Genomic DNA, 11,751 nt, shown 5'->3' on the forward strand with positions numbered 1-11,751 from the left:
ACGCATGGTAAGAGGGCTGTCTGGCTCCAGTTTTACCACCTGTGTGTCCCTGGGTGAGCTATTTAACATCTCTTAGCTTTCGCTCCTTCATAGAGTTGTGAAGACCAAGTGAGAGTGATATGGGTCAAGTGCTGGCCCAAGGTCAGAACTCAACAAATGGCAGTTGATATTCATTCATTATCTCATCTGTTAGCTCAATCGCTATTGAACACTTGACCCTAATGGGGAAGGGAGACATGGCCCTGCTCCCATGGAGCTTAGTCTACTGGGGCGGACAGACATTGCTCATGTGCTTACCAGTGTGGTGAGCAAAAGGCAGGGATGTCTTGAGTAGGAGGGATGAAAGGACTAATTTGGCTTTGGCTGTTGCTCACCCAGAGTTGAGATCGGGGATGGACATGCAGCCTGGAGGCCTGTCTGAGGCCACAGCAGTGCAGGGAAGACAAGGCGAGGGTTTGAGCTAAGGCTGAGGCACGGTCCCCAGTGGGTGGGGGAGGGCTGATGGGGTGCGGAAGGGAGGTGTCAAGAACCACTCGTGGGTCCCCAGCTTGGTAAAGGGAACAGGATGGGGCCCATTCCTGAGATGGGGTTCTAGACAATGAAGCCAGAGGCCTTCCTCACCGCACCCTCCACCCCCAGCCCAGCCTGCCTTCCTCCTGCCAGCAGTGGCCAGGACTCCGTCCCCGGTGCCAGACACAGGCCACGCAGCTCAGCAGCACAAGCCTCTTTTTATTAACCACCTTCCCTGGTCTGAATGTGCACGAGTAGAAAAGACACAGTAAAATGCCCTGGCAGGGAGGGAAGGGGGCTCCTGAGTTTAGGCCTAGAGGTCGGATTCCAGCCCCTTTTCCCGACTGGTCTGGTTCTGTGCAATGACTCCCTTACCTCCGCCACCCCTGAAGTCCAGCATCGGGAGGCTGGGCGGCCACGCTGGTGGGGGCCGTGCTCCTGCTCGTAGGGGATGGGAGCTGGCAGGGCCTGGTGAGGCGCAGCAGGCTGGCTGAGAGAAACCAGCAGAGTGGCTCTGGCCCCAGGGGCCAGGGTGTGAGGAAAGGCAGGTCACCCAGTCTGGGGATTGAGCAGAAGCCTATCCGGCCTCTGCTTCTTAGATCTGACTGCCCTGAGTGGTGGGCTGTGGGGCGAGGTCCCAGTACCCTGCCCCAGTACAGAGGTTTTGGGACCGGGAAATGCCAGGTGTTCCAGGCAGAGGAAGCCTGCTTTGGTGCCTGGTGTTGGCCAAAGTGAGTGGCCAAGGTGTTCAAAATGGGAATGTGCAATGGGGGAATAGTGTCCCTCCTCAGCATGCCTGGGGCACAATCCAGGTGTGACCTCAACCTGACTGACAGGCTACACCAGGCCTGGACATGAGGAGCTGAGGAAGTTGACAGGACACTGAGCTACACAGAAAAACGGGGTGGAGGTGGTGAAGTGATGGGGCGGGGGAAGGAGCACACAAGATCCAGATTGAAAGGGAAACTTCCAGGCTGGTGGAACTGCTCTCCAGTGTTGCCCAGGCAATGACAACTCAGCTGCCCTGCTTGCCTCTGGGCTACCATGCTAGGGTTGGCAGGGGAGGGCAGAGAGAAGCAATCATTGAAGGAGAGGATACCAGACAGGTTCACCTTGATCCTGACCAGCCCAGCCTGCACAGGTCTGAAAGGCTCCTAGCCTTCTCCATCACCCACTTTTGTGCCTCTGAAAAGAGGGGCCCATCTGGAATCTGAGAGAGAAACAGATTCCCCGCCATGGGGAAAGCTAACAGAGGACAACTCACAGCACTGAGGCACCGGATGGCCCCTGGCCCCTGGCCGAGCCAGGCTGGCACCGTTTGTAAACATAAGACTTGGTGATGTCTGGGGATGGAGGAGAGGGGTGCCTGGACCCCCAGGTTTGGGGAAAGACACTGGGTGAGGCCCCAGGAAGGAGTGGACAAGGTATTAGCCCCATCTGCCTCTGTGCATCCGTATGAATTCAGCACTATCTCTGCAACTTGCCAGATCCCAGGGGAAGCCACTGCTGGCTGGTCTGCTGACAGGCTGGAGCAGGTGTGGAGTCCCGGGGTCATGAGCACAGCCCCTGCTCGGGACAGGCTGCTCCATGGAGACGGCAACCCTCTGCTCGCACCCCTTTTCCACAGGGAAGTCAGGCTGGAGTCTTTCTTCTGAGACCTGCTGGCCCTCTTCACCCACGGGTTCCAGGCATGGAGAAGTCGAGAGCTGGAGGAGCGGGGAGGCTCCTCTGTGACACTCCTCCCACCACCCTGGCTCTGCCAGGACAGGGGAGCAGGAAGGGAGCTGAGTGTGAGCTGTCCAGAAGTGCGGGGCTGATTTCACCCCAGATCCGTCCCTGGAAAAGGATGTCCAGGTGTCACCCCACCAGTAGAGGGGAACGATGCTCCAGGCAGGGTGGCCCTGCAGCTCTCAGAGATGGGTTCCTGGGTGCAAGGCAAAGGCCATGTGTCTCCCGGGAGGCAGTGGTTATGCCAGTAGATCCACGAAGACGGCATTGGCTGTGGTCTGGCCAAAGATGAAGGCTCCCAGGGTGACTAAGAGGACTCCGTAACTGACCAGTGCCCACCAGCTGCAGGGCAGAGAGAGAGGGGCCTGGTCAATCAACCCACGGTGACTCCACAGACTTACCCCCCCAGTTAATTACCGTAATCACTTAAACCACTTCTGTGGGTGGAGCACTTCCTGCTTCTCAAGGACTTTTCATACAAAGATGTGTGCTGCCAGGTGTATGATCCCTAATCCACAGGTAAGGAGATCAAGACCTAACGGGATCGACTGGTCACAGCAAGCCAAGGGCAGGACCAGGATTAAAATGCATGTCTCCTGATGGAAAAAGCAGGTCACATAGAGTGAGCCACTTCATTAAAAAAAAAAAAATAATAAAGCAGACACATGCAAATGTATCAAAAGCGTAAATGTCTATGAATCAAGAATAGCAACAGGGTTATAATGTATGTATCAAAGTGTACGTATCAAAAACAGCAAGGGTATTAACGGGTATTGAGATTAAGGATGATTTTTATTTTCTTCCTTAGACTTGTCTATGTTTTTTAAGTTTTCTATAGTGAATATTCCTTGCACAATAATTTTTTAAATCATGCAACCTGTTCTCAGCCTCTCTACTATTCAGGGAAATGTGCAAATTAAAACAATGTAGTGTTTTACATCCATCCATTTAAAAGGCCGTTACACCCAGTGCTGGCAGGGGTGTGGGGAACAGTCACTGCTGCTGGGACTCTGACTAGCACTGCCTTTTTGGAGGCTAATTTGAATCCATGCACTGAAATAATAAATGAGCCAAGCCCTGAGATGGAACAATTTCCTTCTAAGAATAGATGCTACCCAGATCTTCGAACAGGTGTGCCAAGGTGTGTCTGTATACAAGTGTTCACATTCAGGACACGTTCATGCAACAGAATATTCTGCAGCCATTAAACAAAGAAGAAGTGAGTTTTCTTGTGCTGACATAGAATGATCTCCAAGATTCATGGTTAAGTGAGGAGAAAAAAGAAAAAAAAAAAAAGCAAGTGGCAGAAAAGTGTGTCTGAAAAATACACTAGATCCCCAACCCCACGTGTCTGCATATACACATGCACAGCTTTGTGCATACAGATAGGTACACATGCACAGAAACAGTTTGGAAGGGCACAGACCATGCTGATGACACAGAGCCGGTGGGGAGGGAATGGCACCTGGGCTGCAGGGAGGAGGCACCTCCAGTATTTCCTCTAAGGTCCTCCAGGAGTGTTTGAACTGTCGTAACTAGCACATTACCCATTTTTAAAAAAGTATTTAAAAAACTCCTGTTTTTCAAAGTGTGAGAGTCTCCTGACCACTAGGATTTTAAGGGCCCCCTGATCTAGTGTCTCCCCTGAGGACCCAGGGCTGGGCCCTGCTTTACCTGGCTGGCTTGACTTCTTCCATCTCAGAGAGTTTGGCTTGAATGAGGCACAGCCCTGCAAGAGAGGAGGCACCCCAAGGGCTTGGGTGGGCTCCCTCCCTCAGGCCCCGCCTGCCCCTTACCAGGAGGCAGTGGTGGAGAAAGGCCTGTTCACACTTCCAGATGTTCCGTCTCTGCCCCCCAACCCCAGCTGGAGGCCTGGCACCTGCTCTCCCAGGAGGGGCCGGCATCTGACAGGCACACCTTGGGCTGCATGTAAGACTCGGAGCTAAAGGGGCAGCACACCCCACGGCCCTCCCAGTGCACTGCTGAGCACATGTGGCCCCCTTGCTCCAAGCTAAGTGGCAAAGGTTTCCAAGGTGGTGTCCTAAATAGAACATCACCCGTGGCGGGTGACAGTAACTGCTGGTGGTTCCTCCCCCTGGCGGGCGAGCAGGTGAGGAGCTGAGGCCGGGAGGGAGGCAGTGCTGGGGGGCGCCGGGGGGGCCACACCTGGGAAGACGAAGATGAAGCAGGCGGCCAGGCCTCCGATGACCGAGATGACCTTGCCGATGTCGGGGATGAAGAGCGCCAGCAGCAGGGTGAGCAGGAACCAGACCACCGTCTGCAGCACTCGCCGCCGGCGCTCCCGCCCCAGGTCCTCCTCCACGGGCATCCCCTGGTAGCGCAGCCACAGGCCTTCAACCACCGCCCTGCACACGCGGAGGGGCTCAGAGGCTGCCCTGCTGACAGTCCCCCCTGCCAGCTCCCTGAGCCAGACCCCCGACTGGGTAGACGTGGGCGAGCCGGTTTCCCCTCCTCTAAGGGGGCCCAGCAGCGACCTCAGGGCTGCTTGGGGACTGGGGATGGCATGAGGGGTGCATGTAAGGGGCTTAGCGCCCTGCCTGGCCCAGGACGTGATCACCCGGGGGGAACGGATTCTATTCTCCCAAAAAGCAAGGGTCTGGGATACCCTGAAGGCTGTGTGTTCTAGAAAAGGGTCTGGGCTAGAGGTTTTTAGAGGACTCACAATGTTCTGGGGACTCTGGGACAAAGGGGGCCCCAAGACTAAAAAAAAAAAATCCTGTCCAGTATGGCTCAGCGGTTGAGCATCAACCTATGAACCAGGAGATCACGGTTCGATTCCCAATCAGGGCACATGCCTGGGTTGCAGGCTTCATCCCCAGCAGGGGGCGTGCAGGAGGCAGCCGATCAATGACTCCCATCACTGATGTTTCCATCTCTTTCTCTCCCTCTCCTTTCCTCTCTCTGAAATCAATAAAAACATATTTAAAAAAAGGGGGGGCCCGACCCTGCTGGGGATACAGACAGGGTCATGCTAGGCACCGACTCTTCCCCATGGGCTTCAGTTTCTTTTTCTCCAAAATGGGTTCCATACAAGGCCAAGAGACCATGTCCAAACGGCTTTCAGGGGCCCTGAGGGAGCAGCCCATGGGGTGGGGAGGGAGCTCACCGGCCACAGAAGTGCAGGATGGAGTAGGAGGTGAGCACGCTCAGGATGATGAAGGCGCGGGCCACAGCCACGGCCATGTCGTTGGAGGGATAGGACAGGAGCACGTCGGGGTCCACAGAGGCTCCAAAGGTCAGGAAGCCGCAGATGCCTGAGGGCAGGGATGAGAGGGCTGGGTCGGGCCCCCCTGGGAGGGTAAGGGGGACGGACCGTCCACTGCTAGGTGTGACGTCAGTCAGACGGGGAGGGCGCTGGAGCAGCTCTGGAGGCCTAGAGGGTGCTGGACTGGGATCACCTTTTCACCTCTGCCCCCCACTGATCCTCTGCTCATCCAGCACCATCCCGTCTCAGAGCCAGCTCTTCCCACCACCATCTGATCCTTCAGGTCTCAGCTCACTGTCCCTTCCCAGCCCGTCCACAACAACCCCCACCCCAGGCACTCGCATAACAACCTGTTATTCCTTCACAGTGGCTTTCCCTTGGGAAAGTGGGAGCCCTCACCTGTGCCCATGTACACGGCGAGGGCTATGACCATGGCGGCCGTCACCACCGCGCCCCAGGTCTTCACCTCGGGCTGCCGCATGCTGTTGAAGATGGGCACACTGCTCACGTGGCACTGTCAGGGTGAAGGTCACAGTTATGGTGGGGAAGTGACCTCACCCCGTTTCCAGAGGGAGGTGCCTTGGGGACAAAGACCACAGGGACGAGGGGTGAATCTGAGGTCCCTACTCCATCCTTCCTCCCAGGTCCCCCCCCCTCAATCCTCCTGTCATGTGGGCTCCATCCTGGGGTGGGGAGCGAGCTAAGGGGACGACAGGGACCTTGCAACTGGCACCTGAAATCCAAAGCAGATGGTGGGCATGGCATTGAACACGGCCATCCAAGAAGTTGGCCTGTGGATAGACACAGGAGAATCGGCCGCCTGTGAACCCCACACAGCCACCAACCACCCCCAACCACCCCCACGCCCTGACTCTCCATTCAGCCTCCATGGCCTCTACACATTCAACCACAGAAGCTGGGGAACAGGGAGAGGACATGTCTCCATTTCACAGGTCAGTAAACTGAGGCTCTGGAAGGTCTCTCTAGGACCAAAATTCAGAAATTTTGGTTCTTACATTGGGGCTTTTATTTCTTTGGTTTGTTCCTTTCAAAGAAAGGAAACTTTCATTTTTTTTTAAATGACCAAATAGATTCACCCTGATATAGAAGATACAGAAATTACAGAGAAGCACAAGTTGGAAAAATGAGCAACTTGGCCCTGGCAGTCTCCACAGCTGGAGGCCTCATCTTGCGCTGACTCGGTTGTTGGATGTTAGTGGCGATGTCTCTCCTGTCTCTGATTCTACCCCACGTGTCTCTTGGGGGCCCCCACCCACCTGGTCAGGATGTCCCCTGGGGTCATCTCTTTATCCGGCCAGATGTATTTGATGATAACGATGGCAGTCACGTACCAGGTGCCCACGACGCTCAGGAAGCTGCCGGGAAGAATGCATTGGACTCCCTCCTCCTCAGCCCCAGCTGCCCTTTCTCTGATTCCACCCCAGGGGCATCCGCCCTCAGCTAGAGTGACCACAAGAGTCTACTGAACGGATGGGAGGCTATTTCAAGCAAAGGCTCAAGAAATGCATGAGATCCCACCTGGTGTGGCTCAGCAGTTGAGCATCAACCTAGGATCCAGGAGATCAAGGTTTGATTCCCGGTCAGGGCACAATCCCTGGGTTTCGGGCTCGATCCCTAGCAGGGAGCGTGCAGGAGGCAGCCCATCAATAATGACTCATCATTGATGTTTCTCTCTCTCTCTCCCTCTCCCTTCCTCTCTCTGAAATCAATAAAGATATATTTTTTAAAAAAAGAAATGCACGAGAAATAAGTTTTGAAGAAACCGGCCACACCTAGGAGGGAGCTGGATCCCAACAGGGGATCAGACTGAGAATCCTGACCATTGGGAAATGCCCGGGCTCAGCTCCACGGCTCAGAGGACTGGGCTTCAAAGCACGTCTCCTCCATCAGAGCGGCCCACACCTGCGAGGGCTGCACGCAGGGCCTTTGAGAACTAGGAGGTGCTGGAGGTAAAAGCGTTGAGGGTACAAATACCAGAATGTCAACATTACAGTGGACCTTGGAGACAGCTCAGTGTGACCCTGTCAATTATGGGTTGCAGGAAACAGCTTTTCAGACCCTGAGCCAGGAAGCCAGTCCTCTCCTTTCATAACAGGCCATGTGGAGGATGCTGCCAGGCTGACAATCCCCCTGATCAAAAACCCCATTCTCTCTGGGAAAGCCAAGGTCTAAGCCAGGAGGCTGCCTTCACCCTCTGACTGTCACCTGTCCCATTTTTAACAAGGACATCAAAACTGAATATCCCATTGATGCTAAGAGCCACTGTCCCCCTTGTTACTGACAAAAAAGGAAGTCTTGTGCTGGAAACCCTACAAGCCCTGGCCAGCCCATTCTCGCTGCCCCAGAAGGTGAGGTGGCATGGAGGACAGGGTTTCCCCGGCAGCCCTTGGGTCCCCAGCTGCCTGTGATCAGAGCTCTGTGTGGGCCAGGTTGGGGTGGGGCCTCCGAACCTGGCATATTTCTGGAAGCCGATCTCCCTGGGGATGGAAAGGGGCAGGATGAAGAGGAAGGCAGTGAGGCTGATGGTGAACTTGCGGTCTGTGTACCAGGGGCTGCCACCGGCCCCCTCGGGCTCCTTTGCCAACACAGCTATAACTGAACAGGGAGGAAGGAAGGAACAATGTCATGCCAGGCTACTGCAGGGTGCGGCCCTCCTGCTCTGCTGGGCCTTGAGACCTCCATCTGTCTAATGGGCCCAGCAGGCAGGAGGGAGGGTTTCTACGTGAAGGTCGGGCCCAGGCGAGGCCTTGGGTGGGTGTTCCATACCCTTTCCCTCCCCCCCAGAATCCCCAGGGCCAAGGGGGAGGGATGAGGCAGCTACTGAGGGAACCTCACTTTTGTCCTGCTGGTCCCCAATGATGATGAGGAAGGCGATGCAGGTGCCGAAGGTATAGATGGCAATGGACACCTCACACAGCACGCCCGTCAGCTTGCCACACACAGCCCACACCACCTCCTGATAGGTCCGCTCATTGCTGGCCTGGGAGCAGTAGGCCAGGATGACCAGGCCGCTGATGATGAAAACCAGCATGCCCTGTGGGCAGGGGCAGAGCAAGAGGGTGTGGAAAGTCCTGGCAGCAAAGGGCAGCCTGGTCTTGCTCAGCATTTACTGGGCCAGTGCCCAAAGCTGCTTTGGCAAATAAACCTCATCTTCCAGGGCAATTTTAATAGATTAATGGAGGCTGCCGACTGAGATTTTTCTTTAGAAACAAAACAAGCTTTGTGGAAAATTTCAAACACACAAATGTAGGCAGAATGGTATAATGGATCCCCATGTACTCATTACTCAGCTTCCAAAATGACCAGTTCATTCATTCTCCCATTCTGGATTATTCTGATGAAAATACAAGTTCTCATATCATGCCCAGCTAGCGTGGCTCAGTGGTTGAGGGTCACCCCATGAATCAGGAGGTCACGGTTCAATTCCCTGTCAGGGGCACATGCCCGGATTGCAGGCTCAATCCCCAGTAGGGGGTGTGCAGGAGGCAGCCGATCAATGACTCTCATCACTGATGTTTCTCTCTCTCTCTGAAATCACTAAACACATTAAAAAATGTTCTCATATAATTTCATCAGTAATAGTTCATGTAGTTCTAAAAGATAAGGGGCTACTTTTTAAACATAACCACAAGATGATTAGGTATGCAATTGATGTCAACTTTCCCTGATTGCTGGGAAGGCTTCTGAAGCCTCATCTGGGCTCAGAGGAAAGGATGCTGGAACAGATTAGTAATGTCTGCCATGTGTGAGGGTGGTGAGAGTGGTAGCTCTGACCATCCCAGATCCAAAACCTCCCCTTTGAGGCAAAGAATCCAGACCCAGCAGGTGAACTGCATTTCTGCCCTATCGGCCTGCACACTCACCATCTGCAGGGCGATGCCGGCTGCCACACCCCCGGCAGTGCTGAAGGCTGCTGGGAAGTTGAGCAGCCCTGCACCCAGGCAGGCGTTGACTACAATGAAGATGGCTCCAAATGTGGATGTGGTGCCTCTGCTCAGACTTTCAGGAGACACCTCCCCTTCACTCTTAGGGTCCGAGTCCACACAGGGACTCTGCAGCAGACGGGCTCGCTCCCCAGGATCCGTGCTGAAGCCCCACTCTCCAAGGTCACTGTTGATGCTGACCTGGGCCATGGCCCTGAGAGCCCTCTTCCTGCAGGGTCTGCAGATTCTGCCTCACGATCACATCCCCTGTTCAGAGCTGTTTTCCTAGGAGGCCTGTGGGCTCTGGCTCTTCTCAGCCTAGATAGGAAAAGCAGGTACTACTGTTATCCCAAGGTGGGCACAGAAAGGTGGAACAACTTTCCCAAGATCAGATGGCTGGGATTCAAGCCCAGGTGCACCTCTGTGCAGAACACTGCATTGGGTGCCACAGTGTGGGGTGGCAGAGACAGAAACATGTCAGAGGCAAATCCTACCTGCTTCAGACTTACAGACCCATAGGGTTAATGAGACATAAACATAAAAGAGAGGGGTAGTAACATGTCAGCACAGACAGTGGCCAGATCTGGAGCAGGAGTGTCATGGACATATGAGAGAGGTCATAAAGATTGGAGAGATCAACTCACTGCCCCAGGGTCTCATGTTAGCAAGTTGCAGAGCAGGATTTGGATACAGATCTGTCGGCCTTCCCAGCCACAGGGTCCCAAGAGCAGCCCTCACTCAGAACTGTGGGTATTTCAGTGTGTTACAGGCAAGCACACTTCCCTCCAGCTCAGAGTCTAAATCCTGCATAGCGCCCGGCCGGGCGTGGCTCAGCGGTTGAGTGTCGACCTAGGATCCAGGCAATCGGGTTCGATTCCCGGTCAGGGCACATGCCGGGTTGTGGGCTTGATCCCCGGTCGGGGGGGGGGGGTGCAGCAGGCAGCCGATCAATAATGACTCTCTCATCACTGATGTTTCTCTCTCTCTCTCCCTCTCCTTGAAATCAATAAAAATATATTTAAATAAATAAAAATAAATCCTGCATAGCTTTTAAAGCCCTTCAAAACTCAGGCCAGTTCTCACTTGTCTCCCACATGACTGCCCACCACAGAGGCATCCCCTCGATGCCCTCAACACCCCGGGGTGTTTCGAATGGCAAAGCAGGGCCCCTGGGTAGCGGCAGGATGCTTCCCATTGCTCCTCGCAGGCCCTGGCCCAGCCGCGTTGGGAACGGCACACTCCTGAGAAGGGAAAGGAGGGTTCTGATGCTCCTGGACATCTGTCACCACTCATGCAACCAAGGCACCAGCTCCAGGGGAAACACCTCTCTGCCGGCTCCAGCTCCAGAAAGATCAGGCAGGTGCCCCGGGGCTTCCTCTTGTGCAACCTGCCACCCAGCCAGCATACCCAGCCCCCCCCAAAATCAAAGCAGCGAGTCGTGGAGGGAGCACCGTGGGCTCCCAGGCTTCCAGCACAGCTGCAGAGGGTCCTGCCTTAGTGCTGCCAGAGCTGAGAGACCCCCTCACACCCTTCGCAGCTCAGACAGAGGCGTCAGGTCTCTCAGCCCCCCAAACACTCAGCTGCACTGCCCCCAGCTTACCTGCTCTTTCCACCTGAGGGCTACGGTGGAGGGGGGCTGCCCCTTACAGCTCCTCCTCCCCCAAGGTCTGGGAGCTAAGCCTCCTCACTTCTCTCTCGGGCCCCAATCTCTTAAAACCCGCAGCCAGCAGAGTGTGAGCAGGTGGGTGCCGGGCAGCAAGGGGGGGGCGAGCCGGTCCGATTCTAAGTCACAGGGGGGCCCCGATAGGTAGGGCAACAGGCCCAGCGCGGGAAGGACGCCAGACTAATGTGCCAGCGGGCAGTTGGCAGAGCCAGAACTGGACGCCGGCGCCCGCGTGCTCGGGCGGGGCCGCCCTCACCGCGGCAGGGCCCTCGGACCCCGGCCCGGGCGGGCTCCCGCCGCCGCCCGGGGCTGCATCCCAGGCACGGGGGGGCTGCACTGGGGGCTGCCCCAGGGCGCACCCGGCGCAGACGGGGGGACCCCGGGCCTGAGGCCGGCGAGCGGGGCGCTGCGGGGCGCGGCTGCGGGATTCGAGCCGGCCGCGGGCCGCCCGGGCGGAGGCCGGGCTCAGGCGGCCGACAAGGGGCGGGCGTGGCAGCGAGGGCGCCGGGCCGGGGCGCGCCCCGCGGGGGGCGGGCCGGGCTCTGCCGCGGCGGGGAGCGCGGGTACCCCCGGACCTAGCGCTCCCACCCTCCACGGTTTCCACCTCCGGCCACCTACCCAAGGCGCTTCAAGCCCCAGCCGGCTGCGGAGACACGTGAGCGGGGGTCACATGACCGCCG

The 11,751-nt window shown here is 56.3% G+C and overlaps 1 protein-coding gene across 2 annotated transcripts; it reads right to left on the reverse strand.

The window, feature by feature from the left end:
• Positions 1 to 710: 710 nt before the first annotated feature.
• SLC38A7 (solute carrier family 38 member 7) lies at positions 711 to 11,751 on the reverse strand. Of its 2 annotated transcripts, none has more exons than XM_081117805.1 (11): positions 11,690 to 11,751; positions 9,349 to 9,726; positions 8,321 to 8,519; positions 7,936 to 8,080; positions 6,742 to 6,840; positions 6,198 to 6,255; positions 5,864 to 5,978; positions 5,366 to 5,513; positions 4,405 to 4,604; positions 3,913 to 3,967; positions 711 to 2,580 (listed from the first exon to the last, which is right to left on the reverse strand). In XM_081117805.1, the coding sequence occupies exons 2-11, from the start codon at positions 9,616 to 9,618 to the stop codon at positions 2,478 to 2,480; spliced, it is 1,392 nt and encodes a 463-aa protein (XP_080973931.1). In that variant the 5' UTR covers positions 9,619 to 9,726; positions 11,690 to 11,751; the 3' UTR covers positions 711 to 2,477. The 2 variants fall into 2 exon arrangements, with proteins under 2 accessions (XP_080973931.1, XP_080973932.1); XM_081117806.1 differs by having other exon boundaries at positions 4,405 to 4,570; positions 5,366 to 5,534.

Source organism: Miniopterus schreibersii, assembly GCF_964146895.1.
Source record: "Miniopterus schreibersii genome assembly, chromosome: 18".
Lineage (NCBI taxonomy): Eukaryota > Metazoa > Chordata > Mammalia > Chiroptera > Miniopteridae > Miniopterus > Miniopterus schreibersii.

Bases quoted from the DNA above. Each gene is read 5' to 3' on its own strand.
- SLC38A7 (XM_081117805.1), bottom strand. From the start codon at position 9,618: ATGGCCCAGGTCAGCATCAACAGTGACCTTGGAGAGTGGGGCTTCAGC. The intron at 6,841-7,935 runs GTTCGGAGGCCC...TCTTCCCGGCAG, and splicing joins GGCTTCCAGAAATATGCCAG to CTTCCTGAGCGTCGTGGGCA. The intron at 2,581-3,912 runs GTAAAGCAGGGC...TCTGCCCTGCAG, and splicing joins GAAGAAGTCAAGCCAGCCAG to CTGGTGGGCACTGGTCAGTT.